The sequence below is a fragment of the Bombina bombina genome, chromosome 2 (genome assembly GCF_027579735.1).
Source record: "Bombina bombina isolate aBomBom1 chromosome 2, aBomBom1.pri, whole genome shotgun sequence".
Taxonomy (NCBI): Eukaryota; Metazoa; Chordata; class Amphibia; order Anura; family Bombinatoridae; genus Bombina; species Bombina bombina.
In genome coordinates this window covers 1,199,705,327-1,199,727,738 of record NC_069500.1, presented here as the reverse complement: position 1 = coordinate 1,199,727,738, position 22,412 = coordinate 1,199,705,327, and the positions used below count along the sequence as shown (strand labels likewise).

General features: G+C 39.0%; 1 protein-coding gene across 1 annotated transcript in view; it reads left to right on the top strand.

The window, feature by feature from the left end:
• Positions 1–22,412, top strand: part of PCM1 (pericentriolar material 1) — a 1,063,655-nt gene that overhangs the window by 1,017,896 nt on the left and 23,347 nt on the right. The window contains exons 23-26 of the mRNA XM_053700258.1: positions 9,770–9,832; positions 17,600–17,729; positions 18,530–18,681; positions 18,778–18,847. Coding sequence (XP_053556233.1) covers positions 9,770–9,832; positions 17,600–17,729; positions 18,530–18,681; positions 18,778–18,847 — 415 coding nt within the window. The remainder of the gene's footprint in view (positions 1–9,769; positions 9,833–17,599; positions 17,730–18,529; positions 18,682–18,777; positions 18,848–22,412) is intronic.

Below are 22,412 nucleotides of genomic sequence, written 5' to 3'. Positions count from 1 at the left end.
GTTGCGCCTAGCATGTTGGTGTTGGCGTCTAGGTCTGTTGAAAAACGGTCTTCGCCTCTCTTCAGGTCCAGTGAGCCATCTATAAACCCTCTTCTCTTTGTAATCATTGTTGACAATATCAAGTTTTCTATTTTTGAACTTAATCAGTTCTTGTTTATACTCATTTACCTGAGTATTTAATTTCTCAAACCATTTTTCAGTTGAATCAGCTTCCAATGTCACCTTTTTGGTGTCTTCAAAATGTGCGATTTCATCCTTAATCTTAGTTAACCGCTCTGCTTCTTACTTGTATTTGTTAACAATGTACGTTTTTCACTACATTGAATTTGTGCACCATTTCAGCCCCCTATAACATAAGATGTATTGTTTTGCTTATTTTTTTATTTTTCCCACTTTGACATTACAGATAATATGTGATCACAAATAAGTATATATGAGATATGAGATTATTTGCATAGTTGAAATGTCACTTTGATATATATATATATATATATATAATGTGTGTAAATGGGACTGTCCTATTCTGAGCTGGGGGAGGGATTAACACCTTATTTAAACACTGTTCGTTCACTATTTGTTTGGTCTGATGAAGGGGGGATTGATCCCTGAAACGTCACATTTTCTTTTTGTGCTAAATAAAGCACCATTTTCTAAAATCCAGCGAGTGCAAGTTCTTTCTCTTTTTCTCTTGTAAGGTGTATCCAGTCCACGGATTCATCCTTACTTGTGGGATATTCTCCTTCCCTACAGGAAGTGGCAAAGAGAGCACACAGCAGAGCTGTCCATATAGCTCCACCCCCCAGTCATTCTCTTTGCCGCGTTAACGCACTAGGTTCTCTCTCAGGGAGGGTAAAGTGAATGTGGTGTTAGAATTGTAGTTTTATATCTTCAATCAAGAGTTTATTTTTAAATGGTACCGGTTTGTACTATTTACTCTCTAGCAGAAAAGTGATGAAGATTTCTGCTGAGAGGAAAATGATTTTAGCATGTTGTAACTAAAATCCACTGCTGTTCCCACACAGGACTGAGGAGTACCAGAAAACTTCAGTTGGGGGGAACAGTTTGCAGGCTTGACTGCAATGAGGTATGTTCAGTCATTTATTTCTAGACAAGACTGAGATAATGCTAGAAGACTGACAAGATCCCCATGTGGGGGAGGGTAAGCTATGTTCTGAGACTTAGTATAGAATTGAATGTTTACATGACAGGGCTAAATAGGCTGGTTGACACTAATGCAGGGTAATCGATTATTTATTAAGAAATACTCATTGGAGACACCTTTTTAAGCACTTTGGAGTGTTTTTCTGGGGTTATTATCCACATGGCATAAATTTAGTCACTTAGAAGTGATTTTTGTAGGCCTCACAACTCCGGAGTGGAGTGGGAGAGGCCTAATTTAGCTTGAAAGACAAGTTCATGCTGCTTCACATGGAGGGCACTGCTGCTGATTGAGGGCCTAGCAGAAGCTTTGTTTCCCCAAAATTGATCCCTAAGGGCAGGTAGGGCCACAGCAGTAAGCTGTGGCAAGGTGCTGTAGTTTGTTAACCGGTTGTTGGCTTTAGGCTTCTTCGGTTTGGGCATTAAGGGGTTAATCGTTCTGAAACTTGCTGTGCAATCATATTAAAACCTTAGGTACATACTGTGAAAATTTCAAAAGGATTGGTGCATTTTTCAATGTTTTGTAAAATTGTGTGCTCTTGTTGGCTTTAGGCTGCTCCGGTTTGGGCATTAAGGGGTTAATCGTTCTGAAACTTGCTGTGCAATCATATTAAATCCTTAGGTACATACTGTTAAAATTTCAAAAGGATTGGTGCATTTTTCACTGTTTTGTAAAATTGTGTGCTCTTTTTATTTCTTAAAGGCACAGTAACAGTGTTTTCCAAGCTTGCTTGTGTATGCTACTAGTCTGTTAAACATGTCTGACACTAAGGAAAATCCTTGTTCAATGTGTTTAGAATCCATGGTGGAACCCCCTCTCAGAATGTGTCCCAATTGCACTAATATGTCTATACACTTTAAAGATCATATTGTTGCACTTAAAAATGTGGCCCAAGATAATTCTCAGACTGAAGGTAATGAGGATAGTCCGTCTACCTCTCCCTATGTGTCATAACCAGTTACGCCCGCGCAAGCGACGCTTAGTGCCTCTAGTGCGTCTGCCCCATTACATTGCAACAACTAGCGACAGTTCTGGATAATTCCCTTGCGGCCTTTCTATCCAAACTGCCAGTTTTTCCTACAAAGCGTGATAGCTCTGTTTTAAGAACAGATTATGAGCAGTCTGAAGCTTTGGTAGCCTTATCTGATGTACCCTCACAACGCTCTGAAATGGAGGTGACGGATTTGATGTCTGAGGGAGAAATTTCCGATTCAGGAAAGGTTTCTCATCGGGCAGAGTCAGATTCATTAGCATTTAAATTGGAACACCTCCACGTTTTGCTCAGGGAGGTATTAGCTACTCTGGATGATTGTGACCCTATGGTGGTCCCAGAGAAGTTGTGTAAAATGGACAAGTACCTAGAGGTTCCTGTATACACTGATGCATTTCCGATCCCTAAGAGGGTTGCGGATATTGTTACTAGGGAGTGGGATAGACCAGGTATCCCTTTTGTCCCCCCACCTATTTTTAAGAAAATGTTCCCCATAACTGACCCTAGGCGGGACTCGTGGCAGACGGTCCCTAACGTAGAGGGGGCTGTTTCGACACTTGCTAAGCGCACAACCATACCAATTGAAGACAGTTGTGTTTTTAAAGATCCTATGGATAAAAAGTTAGAATGTTTACTTAAGAAAATCTTTGTTCAACAAGGCTTTCTTCTCCAACCTATTGCCTGCATTGTTACTGTAACTACTGCAGCGGCTTTCTGGTTTGAGGCGCTGGAGGAGTCGCTCCAGACGGAGACCTCATATGACAAAATTATGGATAGAATTAAGGCTCTAAAGCTCGCTAATTCATTTATCACAGATGCCGCTTTGCAATTAGCTAAGATGGCGGCAAAAAATTCAGGCTTCGCAACTATGGCACGCATAGCGCTTTGGCTCAAGTCATGGTCGGCCGATGTGTCGTTAAAATCCAAATTGTTAAATATCCCTTTCAAGGGAAAGACCCTTTTCGGGCCAGAATTGAAAGATATTATTTCAGAAATCACGGGGGAAAGGGCCATGCTCTCCCCCAGGACAAACCTTTTAAGGCTAATAACAAAGCTAATTTTCGTTCCTTTCGTAATTTCAGGAGCGGTCCCGCTTCAGCCTCTACAGCTGCAAAGCAAGAGGGTAACGCTCACAGCCCAAGGTACCTGGAAGCCTTATCAGGGCTGGAACAAGGGTAAACAGGCCAAAAAGCCTGCAGCTGCTACCAAGACAGCATGACGGGGTAGCCCCCGATCCGGAACCGGATCTAGTAGGGGGCAGACTTTCTCTCTTCGCTCAGGCCTGGGCAAGAGATGTTCTCGATCCCTGGGCTTTAGAGATTGTTACCCAGGGATATCTTCTAGAATTCAAGGACTCCCCTCCAAGGGGAAGGTTCCATATTTCTCGTCTGTCTACAGACACGACAAAGAAAGAGTCGTTCTTACGCTGTGTAGAAGACCTACATACAATGGGAGTTATCCACCCAGTTCCAATTGCGGAACAAGGGCTGGGGTTTTACTCAAACCTGTTTGTGGTTCCCAAAAAAGAAGGAACTTTCAGACCAATCCTGGATCTCAAATTTCTAAACAAATTCCTCATTCAAGATGGAGACCATTCGTACAATCTTACCTATGATCCAGGAAGGTCAATATATGACTACCGTGTATCTAAAGGATGCGTACCTGCATATCCTAATCCACAAAGATCATCATCAGTTCCTCCGGTTAGCTTTTCTAGACAAGCATTACCAGTTCGTGGCTCTTCCATTCGGTTAAGCCACTGCTCCCAGAATTTTCACAAAGGTGCTAGGGTCCCTTCTGGCGGTTCTAAGACCGCGGGGCATAGCAGTGGCGCCTTATTTGGACGACATCTTAATTCAGGCGCCGTCTTTTCACAGAGCCAAGGCTCACACGGAGATTGTATTGGCCTTTCTATGGTCTCACGAGTGGAAGGTGAACATCAAAAAGAGTTCCCTGTCCCCACTCACAAGGGTTCCCTTCCTAGGAACACCAATAGATTGGGTAGAAATGAAAATATTTCTGACGGAGGTCAGAAAGTTGAAACTTTTAACTACTTGCCGAGTTCTTCATTCCATTCCTCGGCCATCTGTAGCTCAATCTGAGGGCGCTATTCAACACGCTTCAGGCATGGCCTCAACTAGCTGCGGCCAAATTCATAAGATTTCAGTCGGACAACATTACGACTGTAGCTTACATCAATCATCAGGGGGGAACAAAGAGTTCTCTAGCGATGAGGGAAGTAACCAAAATAATCAGGTGGGCGGAGGCCCACTCCTGCCATCTCTCAGCAATTCACATCCCAGGTGTAGACAACTGTGAGGCGGATTTTCTAAGTCGTCAGACTTTTCACCCGGGGGAGTGGGAACTCCATCCGGAGGTATTTGCCCAGCTGACTCAACTATGGGGCATTCCAGAGTTGGACCTGATGGCGTCCCGTCAGAACACCAAGCTTCCTCTCTACAGATCCAGGTCCCGGGACCCCAAGGCAGCATTGATAGATGCTCTAGTAGCGCCTTGGTCCTTCAATCTGGCTTATGTTTTCCCACCGTTTCCTCTTCTCCCTCGTCTGATCGCCAGAATCAAGCAGGAGAAGGCGTCGGTGATTTTGATAGCGCCTGCGTAGCCACGCAGGACTTGGTATGCAGACCTAGTGGACATGTCATCTGTCCCACCATGGACACTGCCAATGAGGCAGGACCTTCTAATACAGGGTCCGTTCAAGCATCCAAATCTAGTTTCTCTACGTCTGACTGCTTGGAGATTGAACGCTTAATTCTTTCAAAGCGTGGTTTTTCTGAGTCAGTTATAGATACTCTGATCCAGGCTAGAAAGCCTGTCACCAGGAAAGTCTACCATAAGATATGGTGGAAATATCTTTGTTGGTGTGAATCCAAGGGTTACTCATGGAGTAAGATTAGGATTCCCAGGATATTGTCCTTTCTCCAAGACGGTTTGGAGAAAGGATTGTCGGCTAGTTCTTAAAGGGACAGATATCTGCTCTGTCTATCCTTTTGCACAAGCGTCTGGCAGAGGTACCGGACGTTCAAGCGTTTGCACAGGCTTTAGTCAGAATCAAGCCTGTCTATAAACATGTGGCTCCGCCATGGAGTCTAAATCTAGTTCTTTCAGTTCTTCAAGGGGTTCCGTTTGAACCTTTACATTCTATAGATATTAAGTTGTTATCTTGGAAAGTTTTGTTTTTGGTAACTATCTCTTCTGTTCGAAGAGTCTCAGAATTATCTGCTTTACAGTGTGATTCACCTTATCTGGTGTTCCACGCAGATAAGGTAGTTTTGCGTACCAAACCTGGTTTTCTTCCTAAAGTTGTTTCTAACAAGAATATTAACCAGGAAATAGTTGTTCCTTCTCTGTGTCTCTGAACGTCTTTTGCATAATCTTGATGTAGTTCGTGCTTTAAAGTTCTATTTACGAGCAACTAAGGATTTCAGACAAACATCTTCTTAGTTTGTTATCTATTCTGGTAAGAGGAGAGGTCAGAAAGCGACTGCTACCTCTCTTTCCTTTTGGCTGAAAAGCATCATCCGTTTGGCCTATGAGACTGCTGGCCAGCAGCCTCCTGAAAGAATTACTGCTCATTCTACCAGAGCAGTGGCTTCCACATGGGCTTTCAAAAATGAGGCTTCTGTTGAACAGATTTGTAAGGCAGCGACTTGGTCTTCACTGCATACGTTTGCCAAATTTTATAAATTCGATACTTTTGCTTCTTCGGAGGCTATTTTTGGGAGAAAGGGTTTGCAAGCAGTGGTGCCTTCTGTTTAAGGTACCTGTCTTGTTCCCTCCCTTCATCCGTGTCCTAAAGCTTTGGAATTGGTATCCCACAAGTAAGGATGAATCCTTGGACTGGATACACCTTGCAAGAGAAAACAGAATTTATGCTTACCTGATAAATTACTTAATCTTGCGGTGTATCCAGTCCACGGCCCGCCCTGGCAATTAAGTCAGGTAAAAAAAAATTTGTTTAAACTACAGTCACCACTTCACCCTATGGTTTCTCCTTTGTCTTCTTAACCTTTGGTCGAATGACTGGGGGGTGGAGCTAGGGGGGGAGCTATATGGACAGCTCTGCTGTGTGCTCTCTTTGCCACTTCCTGTAGGGAAGGAGAATATCCCACAAGTAAGGATGAATCCGTGGACTGGATACACCGCAAGAGAAAGTAATTTATCAGGTAAGCATAAATTCTGTTTTATATATATATATATATATATATATATATATATATATATATATATATGTGTGTGTGTGTGTACACAGTATATGTATGTATGTGTGTGTATACAATATATGTATATATGTGTGTGTGTACACAGTATATGTGTGTGTGTATATATATATATATATATATATATATATATATATATATATATATATATATATATATATACATACAGTTGTATGCAAAAGTTTAGGCACCCCTGACAATTTCCATGATTTTCATTTATAAGTAATTGGATGTTTGGATAAGCAATTTCATTTTGAACTATCAAATAACTGAAGTACACAGTAATGTTTCAGTAGTGAAATGAGGTTTATTAGATTAACAGAAAATGTGCAATATGCATCAAAACGAAATTAGACAGGTGCATAAATTTGCGCACCCTTGTCATTTTGTTGATTTAAATACCTGTAACTACATAGCACTGATTAATGGGAACACACAATTGGTTTGGTGAGCCCATTAAGCCTTGAACTTCATAGACAGGTGCATCCAATCATGAGATAGCGTATTTAAGGTGGCCAATTGCAAGTTGTTGTTCTCTTTGACTCTCCTCTGAAGAGTGGCAACATGGGGGCCTCAAAACAACTCTCAAATGACCTGAAAACAAAGATTTTTCAACATTATGGTTTAGGGGAAGGCTACAAAAAACTATTGCAGAGATTTAAGCTGTCAGTGTACACTGTGAGGAAATGGAAGACCACATGCACAGTTCTTGTTAAGGCCAGAAGTGGCAGGCCAAGTAAAATATTGGAGAGGCAATGGAAGGTGAGAACGGTCAAAAACGGCCCACAGACCTCCTCCAAAGACCTACAACATCATCTTGCTGCAGATGGTGTCACTATGCATCGTTCAACAATTCAGAAGCTGTATGGGAGAGTGATGCGGAAGAAGCCTTTTCTGCCCACACGCCACAAACAGAATCACATGAGGTATGCAAACACACATTTGGACAAGCCAACTTCATTTTGGAAGAAGGTGCTGTGGACTGATGAAACAAAGATTGAGTTATTTGGTCATAACAAGGGGCGTTATGCATGGTGGCAAAAGAACACAGCGTTCCAAGGCAAACACTTGCTACCCACAGTAAAATTTGGTGGATGTTCCATCATGCTGTGGGGCTGTGTGGCCAGTGCTGATACTGGGAATCTTGTTAAAGTTCAGGGTGGCGAAGTGGATTAAAGTTGGGGGTGACGTATGCACAAGTTTGGAAGTGCCTCGCAACGGAACCGCAAGTTTTGGGCTTAACACTAACATGCATGTTGATTAACTAACTGCAGCACTTTAACACGCCAGCACACTGACAAGCAATATTGACAGCTATACACAGTGGGAACATTTCATCGCTGTTTAAGCCAGGAGTGACGTATACACAGCTTTGGAAACACCTTGCAACGTATTTGCAAGTATTGGGCTTTATACTAACACTCATGCTGTTATAACTAATTGCTGTATTTTGTTAACACGCCAGTACACTGACAAGAGATATTGACAGATGCATACAGTGGAAACACCTTCATCGCTTAAGTCATTATCAACTGTTGTACTGAGCTAATATACCAACACGCTGACAAGAGGCATTGTATGCAGTATGTACAGACTGTTATAATCAACCTGGGATTTATCTGTATATACCTACGAAAGGGTTCATAGAGTGCCTCATTTTGCTTTGACATAATAATATAGTAGATAATACGTTGACTTTACTTACTAATTTTGCTGATTAATCATTTTTGGGATGATCTTCAATATTCAACACCCTCATCTTTGGGATTACAAATATTAAATTAAGCATTGGAATACTTATGTCCTATAAGACTTTCTCATATTAAGATGGCAGCATATTTTTGATTCCCCTAGGGACGCCTGGGGTGTAATCGCTCTTTTATATGTACTGTATGTATGACTGATGTATGTTTGGAATGTAATGAGTTTTAGGTACAGATTGTTTTCACTATTTTGCATATTAATAAAGTGAAGCTTTTTTCATCATTTAGGTGTGCTGAGTTATATTATGTATATCTAATTATAGTATTTGTGGCAATGCTATACTCTTGCACCCTCTCAATGAGAATATCAGTCAGGATTTACTGATATAGATAAACTATTATATTATTTTCGAAGTGGTGCTGTTACTATATACTTTTTTTCTAATATATATATATATATATATATATATATATATATATATGTATTAGGGCTGTGCAAGCTTGAAAAAAAATAAAATTGTGGTTTTTGACCCAAAAACCTGCGGTTTGCGATTCAATTTGCGATTTTTCTAAAAATGACATAAACACCTTAATTTTTCAGTTAAAAATGTATTTAACACGACAGAATCTTAATGTACATGTTTCTCGATGGCCAATACACTCTGGGAGCATAAAAATCCAAACCACATAATAGTGGCAGACTTTGGTGAACTTGATACTAGGAGTCGGAGACGACACACAGGCAGTCTTTGCTGTTGGTTGAACATAAAGGAGTTATAGAATAAGGCGGTGGGAGGGAGGAAAAAATAGACATAGAATGATAGGGGCCGGGGGTGGCAGGGGAGACAAGTTCTACTTTTTTTTAAAAACAACACACACACACACACAGAAACAGTAAGGGGCTGGGAGGGACATCATAAAAAGTACAAAAGCACTTTTTTAGTTTCTGTTCTGAAACAATAGACTATCATCTGTCTACACTCAACTAAATTATATATTTCTTATATATAATAAAAATTATCATCTAAAAATAGATTTTAAAATTGCCCCAGACAGGGAATGGAATCAATGTTATGCGTCACAGAAGTTAATAAACAAAAACAAAAAACACTTTAAAGTTTTTGGACACTACTACTACTCACTTAATTGCTGATACTATGATGATTGATGATCACTCAACTCAATTATCAGGGAATGCAATGGAATCAAATATGTTATGCGTCACAGAAGTTAATAAAAAATAAAATAAGGCATTGGCACTTTACATTTTTTGTACAATACTACTCACTTTAGAGTCACAACTTTGAGCGCATGGCCCACTGCCACACCACCGCTTGACCACCGCCACACTCCCAGATGAAGGGCTGTTGCCGTTGCTCCCACATACTCTGCAAAAGAAATGGCCATTTTGCTGGCTTCTCAGGTCCACCTCTCATCCTCAGTAAAAAAAAAAATTACAAAAAACGCGGACTCTCACGGTTTTTAAATCGCGGCGGTTAATCATGGTTTAAAACCGCATCCACGGTATATTGCACAGCCCTAATATATATGTGTGTGAGTTCTATAGATATACAGCTATAGATGGTGTATGTATAGATATGTAAATAAAAAGAAAATAAAAAAAAGATACAAAAACAATCATAAGATCACCGCTAATCACAATAACCTTTTTTAGGCGCAGAAAATCTTCAAAGATGGGGTTTATTCAGCTACCAGAGAGGTTGATGATGAAGACAAAGTAAGTTTACTTATATACACATATTGACACATTACCACAACTATTTTAAATTGTATGTGTGGCATTAAAAGCTTATTTTTGACCCCCCAGAAAGTAAAATTTTCAGTATCCCTGTAACTGATTTACCCATCTGTACTCAACCAGCAATCAACAATATTATCTCTCCATGTGTATTAATGGAACAGTCTACTCCGGAATTTTTATTGTTTGAAAAGATATATAATCCCTTTTTCTTAACCATTCACCAGTTTTGCACAGCTAACATGGTTATGTTAATGTACTTTCTTTCATGTAATTGGCAAGAGTCCATGAGCTAGTGACATATGGGATATACAATCCTACCAGGAGGGGCAAAGTTTCCCAAACCTCAAAATGCCTATAAATACACCCCTCACCACACCCACAATTCAGTTTTACAAACTTTGCCTCCTATGGAGGTGGTGAAGTAAGTTTGTGCTAAGATTTCTACGTTGATATGCGCTTCTCAGCTTTTTTGAAGCCTGATTCCTCTGAGTACAGTGAATTTCAGAGGGATGTGAAGGGAGTATCACCTATTGAATGCAATGGTTTTCCTCACAGGGATCTATTTCATAGGTTCTCTGTTATCGGTCCTAGAGATTCATCTCCTACCTCCCTTTTCAGATCGACGATATACTCTCAATTTACCATTACCTCTACTGATAACTGTTTCAGTACTGGTTTGGCTATCTGCTATATGTGGATGGGTGTCTTTTGGTAAGTATGTTTTTATTACTTAAGACACCTCAGCTATGGTTTGGCACATTATGCATTTATATAAAGTTCTAAAATTATGTATTGTACTTATATTTGCCATGAGTCAGGTTCATGTATTTCCTTCAGCAGACTGTACGTTTCATATTTGGGAAATATTAACATCTTTTAAAGAAATTTTTTTCTTACCTAGGGTTTAGTCTTTTTTCAATTGACTACTACTTGCAAATTGCGGGCGGCATTAGGCCCGCGGGTGCGTCAAATGCTAAACTTTATTGCATCATTTTTGACGTGGAAAAATACGTCTATGACGCAACGTCATCATTTCCGGCGTCATACTTGACGCCGAGACCTTTCACACGGTTGCGTCATTAGTGACGCGAGTGTGTCATTTCCGGTTTTCATTATTTCAATACTCCATTGATGTTTGCCTCTTGCTTTTTTCTCTATCAGAGGCCTATGCTATTTGCATTTTTTTTTCCCATTCCTGAAACTGTCATATAAGGAAATAGATAATTTTGCTTTATATGTTGTTTTTTTTCTCTAACATTTTGCAAGATGTCTCAATCTTATCCTGCCTCAGAAGTTTCTGCTGGAACATTGCTGCCTGGCATCGGTTCTACCAAAGCTAAGTGCATTTGTTGTAAAATTGTAGAAATGATTTCTCCGAAATGTCATTTGTAATAGTTGTCATGATAAACTTTTACATGCAGATAGTGTATCCATCAGTAATAGTACATTGCCAGTTGCAGTTCCTTCAACTTCTAATGTGCATGATATACCTGTAAATTTTAAAGAATTTGTTTCTGATTCTATCTTGAAGGCTTTGTCTGCATTTCCACCTTCTAATAAACGTAAAAGGTCTTTTAAAACTTCTCATTTAGTTGATGAAATTTCAAATGACCAACAACATAATAATTTATCCTCTTCTGATGACAATCTATCTGATACAGAAGATCCTTCCTCAGACATTGACACTGACAAATCTACTTATTTATTTAAAATAGAGTATATGCGTTCTTTATTAAAAGAAGTGTTAATTACTTTGGATATTGAGGTAACCAGTCCTCTTGACGTTCAGTCTAATAAACGTTTAAATGCTGTTTTTAAACCTCCTGTGGTTTCTCTAGGGGTTTTTCCTATTCCTGAGGCGATTTCTGATATGATTTCTAAGGAATGGAATGAGCCAGGTACTTCTTTTATTCCTTCTTCAAGGTTTAAAAAATTTGATCCTTTACCAGAAAAATCTATAGAGTTTTGGGGAAAAAATCCCCAAAGTTGATGGGGCTATTTCTACTCTTGCTAAACGTACCACTATTCCTATAAAGATAGTACTTCCTTTAAGGATCCTTTAGATAGGAAGCTTCAATCTTATCTAAGGAAGGCCTATTTATATTCAGGTCATCTTCTTAGACGACCTGCATTTTCTTTGGCTGATGTTGCGGCTGCATCAACTTTCTGGTTGGAGAATTTAGCGCAACAGGAATTGGATTCTGACTTATCTAGCATCATTTGCTTACTGCAATATGCTAATCCTTTTATTTGTGATGCCATTTTTTATATTATCAAAATTGATGTTAGATCCATGTCTTTAGCTATATTAGCTAGAAGAGCTTTGTGGTTTAAATCTTGGAATGCTGATATGACATCTAAATCTAGATTACTATCTCTTTCTTTCCAAGGTAATAATTTATTTGGTTCTCAGTTGGATTCTATTATTTCAACTGTCACTGGGGGAAAGTTTTTCTGCCTCAGGATAAAAAAACCTGAGGGTAAATCTAAGGCTTCTAACCGTTTTCGTTCCTTTCGTCAGAATATGGAATAAAAACTTAATCCTCCCCCCAAGGAATCTGCTTCCAATTGGAAGCCTTCCTCAAATTGGAATAAATCTAAGCCATTTAGGAAACCAAAGTCAGCCCCTAAGTCCACATGAAGGTGCGGCCCTCATTCCAGCTCAGCTGGTAGGGGGCAGATTAAGGTTTTTCAAGGATATTTGGATAAATTCTGTCCAAAATCAATGGATTCAGAGCATTGTCTCTCAAGGGTATTGAATAGGATTCAGAGTAAGACCTCCTGTGAGAAGATTTTTTCTCTCACTTATCCCAGCAAATCCAGTAAAAGCTCAGGCTTTCCTGAAGTGTTTTTCAGACCTGGAGTCTTCAGGGGTTATCATGCCAGTTCCTCTTCAGGAACAAGGTTTGGGGTTTTATTCAAATCTATTCATTGTCCCAAAGAAGGAAAATTTATTCAGACCAGTTCTGGATCTGAAAATTTTGAATCGTTATTTACCAACTTTCAAGATGGTGACTATAAGGACTATTCTTCCTTTTGTTCAGCGAGGACATTTATATATCCACAATAGACTTGCAGGATGCATACCTTCATATTCCGATTCATCCAGAACATTATCAGTTTCTGAGATTCTCTTTTCTAAACAAGCATTACCAATTTGTTGCTCTTCCATTTGGCCTAGCAACAGCTCCAAGAATCTTTTCAAAGGTTCTGGGTGCCCTACTCTCTGTAATCAGAGAACAGGGTATTGCGGTGTTTCCTTATTTGGACGATATCTTGGTACTAACTCAGTCTTTACGTACTGCAGAATCTCACATGAATCAACTAGTGTTATTTCTTCAGAAACATGGTTGGAGGATCAATTTACCAAAACGTTTCTTGATTCCTCAGACAAGGGACACCTTTTTAGGTTTCCAGATAGATTCAGTGTCCATGACTCTGTCTCTCTGTTTTGTACAGAGACGATTAAAATTGGTTGCAGCCTGCCGGCACCTTCAGTCTCAGTCATTCCCTTCAGTGGCTATGTGCATGGAAGTTTTAGGTCTCATGACTGCAGCATCGGACGCAATCCCCTTTGCTCGTTTTCACATGAGACCTCTACAGCTTTGTATGCTGAATCATTGGTGCAGGGATTATACAAAGATATCACAATTAATATCCTTAAATCCCAATGTACGACACTCTCTGGCATGGTGGATAGATCACCATCGTTTAGTTCAAGGGGCTTCTTTTGTTCGGCCAACCTGGACTGTGAAGGTTGGGGAGCTGTTTGGGGATCTCTGACAGCACAAGGGGTTTGGAAATCTCAAGAGGCGAGATTACCAATAAATATTTTAGAACTCCGTGCAATTCTCAGGGCTCTTCAGTTCTGGCCTCTGTTAAAGAGAGAACCGTTCATTTGTTTTCAGACAGACAATATCACAACAGTGGCATATGTCAATCATCAGGGTGGGACTCACAGTCCCCAAGCTATGAAAGAAGTATCTCGGATACTTACTTGGGCGGAATCCAGCTCCTGTCTAATCTCTGCGGTACATATCCCAGGTGTAGAAAATTGGGAGGCGGATTATCTAAGCCGCCAGACTTTACATCCAGGGGAGTGGTCTCTCCATCCAGATGTGTTTTCTCAGATTGTTCAGATGTGGGGTCTTCCAGAGATAGATCTCATGGCCTCTCATCTAAACAAGAAACTTCCCAGATACCTGTCCAGGTCCAGGGATGTTCAGGCGGAAGCAGTGGATGCGCTGACACTTCCTTGGTGTTATCATCCTGCTTACATTTTCCCGCCTCTAGTTCTCCTTCCAAGAGTGATCTCCAAAATCATCATGAAACAATCATTTGTGTTGCTGGTGGCTCCAGCATGGCCACACCGGATCTGGTTCAGATGTCCAGTTGCCCGCCTTGGCCACTTCTGTTTCGGCCAGACCTACTATCTCAAGGTCCGTTTTTCCATCAGGATCTCAAATCATTAAATTTGAAGGTATGGAAATTGAACCCTTAGTACTAAGTCATAGAGGTTTCTCTGACTCAGTGATTAATACTATGTTACAAGCTCGTAAATCTGTCTCTAGAAAGATTTATTATAGAGTTTGGAAGACTTACATTTCATGGTGTTCTCATAAATTCTCCTGGCATTCTTTTAGAATTCCTAGAATTTTACAGTTTCTTCAGGATGGTTTGTATAAGGGTTTGTCTGCAAGTTCCTTGAAAGGACAAATCTCTGCTCTTTCTGTTTTATTTCACAGAAAGATTGCTATACTTCCTGATATACACTGTTTTGTACAGGCTTTAGTTCGTATTAAGCCTGTTATTAAATCAATTTCTCCTCCTTGGAGTCTTAATTTGGTTCTGAAGGCTTTACAGGCTCCTCCTTTTGAATCTATGCATTCTTTGGACATTAAACTACTTTCTTGTAAAGTGTTGTTCCTTTTGGCCATCTCTTCTGCTAGAAGAGTTTCTGAGTTATCTGCTCTTTCTTGTGAGTCTCCTTTTCTGATTTTTCATCAGGATAAGGCTCTTTTGCGGACTTCTTTTCAATTTTTACCTAAGGTTGTGAATTCTAACAACATTAGTAGAGAAATTGTTGTCCCTTCTTTATGTCCTAATCCTAAGAATTCTTTGGAAAGATCCTTACATTCTTTGGATGTGGTAAGAGCTTTGAAATATTATGTGGAAGCTACTAAAGATTTCAGGAAGACTTCCAGTCTATTTGTTTTATTTTCTGGTCCTAGGAAAGGTCAGAAGGCTTCTGCCATTTCCTTGGCTTCTTGGTTGAAACTTTTGATTCATCAAGCTTATTTGGAGTCGGGTCAAGCCCCGCCTCAGAGAATTACAGCTCATTCTACTAGATCAGTCTCCACTTCGTGGGCTTTTAAGAATGAAGCTTCAGTTGATCAGATTTGCAAAGCGGCAACTTGGTCGTCTTTGCATACATTTACTAAATTCTACTGTTTTGATGTATCTGCTTCTTCGGAAGCAGTTTTTGGTAGAAAAGTTCTTAAGGCAGCTGTTTCAGTTTGATTCTTCTGCTTTTGATTTAAGTATTTTTCTTTCAAAAATGAAAATAAACTTATTTTTTTGTGTTGTGGATTAATTTTTTCAGCGGAATATGGCTGTTTTTATTTTTATTCCCTCCCTCTCTAGTGACTCTTGAGTGGAGATCTACATCTTGGGTATTGATATCCCATATGTCACTAGCTCATGGACTCTTGCCAATTACATGAAAGAAAACATAATTTATGTAAGAACTTAGCTGATAAATTCATTTCTTTCATATTGGCAAGAGTCCATGAGGCCCACCCTTTTTATGGTGGTTATGATTTTTTGTATAAAGCACAATTATTTCCTTTGTTGATGCTTTCTACTCCTTTCTTTATCACCCCACTGCTTGGCTATTCGTTAAACTGAATTGTGGGTGTGGTGAGGGGTGTATTTATAGGCATTTTGAGGTTTGGGAAACTTTGCCCCTCCTGGTAGGATTGTATATCCCATATGTCACTAGCTCATGGACTCTTGCCAATATGAAAGAAATGAATTTATCAGGTAAGTTCTTACATAAATTATGTTTTCTTGACCAGCACATTGTTTGTTGCCCTTCTGTTCAGGTTGGCTTCTGCTCCCTGTATATTCACAAAGGTTTTAGGACTTCTGTTGGCAGTCATCTGATACCAGGGTATATCAGTAGCTCCTTATCTGGATGACATTCTAGTTTAGGCTTCTTCTCTGCCTTTGGCAATTCCTCACACTCAAAAACTGCTGGTATTTCCTTGCAGTCATGGTTGGAGGATCAATTTTCGAAAGAACTCTGTCTCCCAGTAACAAGGTTTGTTTTCTGGAAGTGTGTATCGATTCAGTATCTATGCGCCTATCTCTCACAGAGCAACGCAAGCTTAAATTACAGAGGGCATGTTCCAGTCCTCGGTTCTCTGTCCATCCAAAAGTGGTTCAGTGTATGGAAGTGGTTGGGTCTGATGGTAGCTTCCTCAGGCGCAGTTTCTTTTGACCATTTACACTTTCTTCAGTTTTGTATGCTACAGCAGTGGATGGAAAACTTCACTTGTTTAGATCAGAAGATAGTTCTAGACTCTGTAGTATGACATTCTCTTTGCTGGTGGATAGACTATTGTTTATTTTCCCTTGGGCCATCCTTTCTTCATTCATCTTGAGTAATTGTAACCTCAGTTGCCGGTCTCTCTAGCAGAGGCGTGGTCTTCGGGAGTTCAGATAGTGCTAGGAGTTTGGTCTTTTCAGGAGGCAAGGTTACCAATAATCATTTTGGAACTCGATTTTTCGGGCTCTTCAATTGTGGCCCTTGTTGAAAAGAGAAAAGTATATTCATTTTCATCTACCAATAAGAATGAGTACAGTGTCCTTTAGCTATAAAGCAAGTAGGTTGTATCTTAACATGGGCAGAACTTAATAAATGTACCATATCTTGTAAGAGGTTCATATTCCGTGGGTCAACAGTCTCCAATCAGGAAGTTTTCGATCAGATTGTTCTCAAATGGGATCTTTCAGAAATAGACAGACACCAGGAAGTTTTCTGCTGTTTTACATTTGGGTGAAAATTAAAATTGTGCAATTTAAAAATAAATAAATGGTATAATGTTGAGAAATGTTATTCACTACTTGTAGCCAAGCAGATAAAACAACAATAATAATCAAAATCGAAATGTACATGTAACTTACTAATATTTTGTGGACATGTTTACATTTGCTGTCCATGCCCCATACACCTGAATAAAAAAAAAAACACACCTGCTTAGAGAGCTAGCCTGAAACATGGAGCAGGTTAGATGTTAAAGCACAGGCACATAGAGCATGTGTAGCAAATGACATATGCCCCTGAAACGGTATTAACTTATTCTAGAAGCATTTCTTTTTTTCAAATACTAGGAGCTCAGGGGTGTGCATGTATCTTTAGCACTCTATGGCAGTAGTGTTTGCAAAATATATAACACTTCTACAAACAATATTGCAGAACACTGCTGCTATAGTGTTCTAAAGACTTATGGACTCGCCTGAGCTCCTATGAGCCTACATAGATATACTTTTTTAGCAAAGGATACCAAATGAATAAAGCAAATGTGATAATAGAAGTATATTTGAATAATATTTAAAAATTACATTCTCCATCTGAATCATGAAAGTTAATTTGTGACTTTACTGGAGGGCATCCTAAAAATTGTTTTCATTAGGTGGGGCAAAAGCTATGATGCTAACACATATTGCCAATTTAATTAGGACAAGGATGAAACAGAGACTATAAAAAACACACAAGAAAATAAAAACAATGCTCCTTGTGAAGACCAGAGTGGAAGATCTGATGCTTCTGATGAAGATGACGGGGACGAAAGCTTACCAGTATCTATAAGTAGGAGTTTATTTCTTTATATGTTGACTAACAAATTGATCATTTCATATTTGCTGCTTTTTATGTGATTGATCGACAAGCAACAGATAAATGCAACACAATTGAATGGCATTTTTGTATATAATTATTTTACAATGTATCTCATGACAAGATTTTATGGAACAAGGAAATTATAATCGGTCCTTTTTTACATAGTGTACATTATATACTTAGTGATTATTTACTACAAACTAAGTTGAAATCATAGGTTTTTTTGCACAACTTATAGTGATTTATTAACATACTTCCTTTTTTATATTGTTATACAAGAATCCACAAATCTGATTATTTTGTAATATGTAGGACTGTAATACATTTTAAAATGCACTTAAAAAAAAAAGAATATTGCTGTTTAAGTTTTGTTTTTTTTAGCACTTTGTAGACCCCTATTTTAAAAACATTTTATTTCCATTTATAGATAAAGCATTATTTTAAGATATAATTGATTAGGTACTAAGCCTCTATAATGTGCCATCATACCTTTACAGTCCTCCTAAGACAGCACCAATAAAACAAATGATGTGCATAGTTGTCTACCTGCGTCTACAATTGTGAACAAAAAGCAAAATTATTTGAATCCTTCTTGAAACTTTGTTGATAAAAATTATAGGACATGACTGGAATGCTAGAATAAAACAGCTGGTAAGACTCAATTTAGATGTTAGGTATCAAATAAGGTAGTTACATATTAACATATAAAATATATATGTGTAACTAATTAACATTTCAGTAGAAAGTTAACTTGTAAATAATTGTTGTAGGTTTATCCAAAGCTGAAACACAAGCATTAACAAACTATGGTAGCGGTGAAGATGAGAATGAGGAGGAAGAAAACTATGAATTTGAAGCAGGACTTGCTGATGTACAAACTTCACTTGAAGCAAACAGTGAAACAGCTGATGAAACTGAACAGGTATTAGTATAGATGTAATTGTATTAGTATAGATGTAATTCTAATGTACAAGTAAGTAAAGAACTAACTAAATTTTAACTTGGATTTGCTAAATAGATCCAGAGAGATGACCTTGAAACAGCAGTGACAAGTGAGACATCTGAAGCATGTCCTTCTACTGAAAAAGGTAAAGTTGCGTGTTAAATGCAAGTAATTGTGTAGACCAGTGCCTGCGACTAACATATATTTCTTTCATGTAATTAGCAAGAGTCCATGAGCTAGTGACGTATGGGATATAAATTCCTACCAGGAGGGGCAAAGTTTCCCAAACCTCAAATGCCTATAAATACACCCCTCACCACACCTACAATTCATTCAGTTTTACAAACTTTGCCTCCCATGGAGGTGGTGAAGTAAGTTTGTGCTAGATTCTACGTTGATATGCGCTTCGCAGCAGGCTGATGCCCGGTTTTCCTCTCAGAGTGCAGTGAATGTCAGAGGGATGTGAAAAGAGTATTGCCTATTTGAATACAATGGTCTTCCTCTAGGGGATCTATTTCATAGGTTCTCTGTTATCGGTCGTAGAGATTTCTTCCCCTACCTCCCTTTTCAGATCGACGATATACTCTTATATACCATTACCTCTACTAATTCTCGTTTCAGTACTGGTTTGGCTATCAACTATATGTAGATGAGTGTCTTGGGGTAAGTAAGTCTTATTTTTTGGGACACTCTAAGCTATGGTTGGGCACTTTATATGTAAAGTTCTAAATATATGTGTTTAAACTTATATTTGCCATGATTCAGGATAATCAGTATTCCTTCATTCAGACTGTCAGTTTCATTATTTGGGATAATGCATATGAATAAATATTTTTTTCTTACCTTGAAAATTTTCAAATGACTTTTTTTTTTTTTTTCCCTGCGGGCTGTTAGGCTCGTGGGGGCAGAAAATGCTTAAATTTATTGCGTCATTCTTGGCGCGAACTTTTTTGGCGCAAAATGTTGTCATTTCCGGCGCCGTAGATGACGCCGAAAGTTTGTTTGTAGTTACGTCATTTTTTGACGCATGTGTATTCAGACGTTTTTTGCGCCAAAAAATGTGGGCGTCGTTTTCGGCGTCAGAGGATGTGGCGTCATACTTGGCGCCAAAAAATATGGGCGTTGTATTTGGCGCCAATAATGTGGGTGTCATACTTGTTCCACTTTTTCTCACATTATTTAAGTCTCACTTTTTTGTTGCTTCTGGTTGCTAGAGGCTTGTTTATTTTGCATTTTTTCCCATTCCTGAAACTGTCATTTAAGGAATTTGATAATTTTGCTTTATATGTTGTTTTTTACATATTACATATTGCAAGATGTCACAACCTGACCCTGGATCAGAATCTACTACTGGAAAGATGCTGCCTGATGCTGGTTCTACCAAAGTTAAGTGCAGTTGTTGTAAACTTTTGGTAACTGTTCCTCCGGCTGTAGTTTGTGTTAGTTGCCATAATAAACTTTCCAATGCAGATAATGTCTCCATTAGTAATAATCCTTTACCTGTTGTTGTTCCTTCAACATATAATGTTCAGGATGTTCCTGTTAATGTAAAAGAATTTGTTTCTAAATCTATTAGGAAGGCTCTGTCTGTTATTCCTCCTTCCAGTAAACGTAAAAGGTCTTTTAAAACTTCTCATATTTCAGATGAATTTTTAAGTGACCGTCATCATTCTGACTTGTCTGTTTCTGATGAGGATCTATCTGGTTCAGAAGATTCTATCTCAGATATTGACACTGATAAATCTTCATATTTATTTAAGATGGAATTTATTCGTTCTTTACTTAAAGAAGTGTTGATTGCATTAGATATGGAGGAGTCTAGTCCTCTTGATACTAAATCTGCTAAGCGTTTAAATTCAGTTTTTAAACCTCATGTAGTTATTCCAGAAGTTTTTCCAGTCCCTGATGCTATTTCAGAAGTGATTTCTAGGGAATGGAATAGTCTGGGTACTTCATTTACTCCTTCTCCAAGGTTTAAGAAATTGTACCCTGTGCCATCTGATAGATTAGAGTTTTGGGACAAAATCCCCAAAGTTGATGGGGCTATCTACTCTTGCTAAACGTACTACTATTCCTACGGCAGATAGTACTTCCTTTAAGGATCCTTTAGATAGGAAACTTGAATCCTTTCTAAGGAGAGCTTATTTATGTTCAGGTAATCTTCTTAGACCTGCTATTTCTTTGGCTGATGTTGCTGCAGCTTCCACTTTCTGGTTGGAGGCTTTAGCGCAACAAGTATCAGACCATAATGCTTATAGCATTGTTAAACTTCTTCAACATGCTAATAACTTTGTTTGTGATGCCATTTTTGATATCATTAGAATTGATGTCAGGTATATGTCTTTAGCTATTTTAGCTAGAAGAGCTTTATGGCTTAAATCTTGGAATGCAGATATGACTTCTAAGTCAACATTGCTTTCTCTCTCTTTCCAAGGTAATAAATTATTTGGTTCTCAGTTGGATTCAATAATTTCAACTGTTACTGGGGGGAAGGGAGCCTTTTTGCCTCAGGACAAAAAATCTAAAGGTAAATATAGGGCTGCCAATCGTTTTCGTTCCTTTCGTCAGAATAAGGAGCAGAAGCCCGACCCTTCCTCTAAAGGAACGGTCTCCGTTTGGAAACCTCCAGTCTGGAATAAATCCAAGCCTTTTAGAAAGTTAAAACCAGCTCCCAAATCTGCATTAAGGTGCGGTCCTCATTCCAGCACAGCTGGTAGGGGGCAGGTTACGATTTTTCAAAGATGTTTGGATCAATTCGATTCACAATCTTTGGATTCAGAACATTGTTTCACAAGGGTACAGAATAGGTTTCAAGGTAAGGCCGCCTGTGAGAAGATTTTTTCTCTCACGCATTCCAGTAAATCCAGTGAAGGCTCAGGCGTTTCTGAAATGTGTTTCAGACCTAGAGTCGGCTGGAGTAATTATGCCAGTTCCAGTTCTGGAACGGGGTCTGGGGTTTTACTCAAATCTATTCATTGTACCAAAGAAGGAGAATTCCTTCAGACCAGTTCTGGATCTAAAATTATTGAATCGTTATGTAAGGATACCAACATTCAAAATGGTGACTATAAGGACTATTCTGCCTTTTGTTCAGCAAGGGCATTATATGTTTACAATAGACTTACAGGATGCATATCTTCATATTCCAATTCATCCAGATCACTATCGGTTTCTGAGGTTCTCTTTTCTAGACAAGCATTATTAGTTTGTTGCTTTTCCGTTTGGCCTAGCAACAGCTCCAAGGATCTTTTCGAAGGTTCTCGGTGCCCTTCTCTCTGTAATCAGAGAACAGGGTATTGCGGTATTTCCTTATTTGGACGATATCTTGGTACTTGCTCAGTCTTTACATTCTGCAGAATCTCATACGAATCAACTTGTGTTGTTTCTTCAAAGACATGGTTGGAGGATCAATTTACCAAAGAGTTCCTTGATTCCTCAGACAAAGGTAACCTTTTTGGGTTTCCAAATAGATTCAGTGTCCATGACTTTGTCTCTAACAGAAAAGAGACGTCTGAAATTGGTTTCAGCTTGTCGAAACCTTCAGTCTCAATTGTTCCCTTCGGTAGCATTTTGCATGGAAATTCTAGGTCTCATGACTGCTGCATCAGACGCGATCCCTTTTGCTCGTTTTCACATGAGACCTCTTGAGCTTTGTATGCTGAACCAGTGGTGCAGGGATTATACAAAGATATCACAATTAATATCCTTAA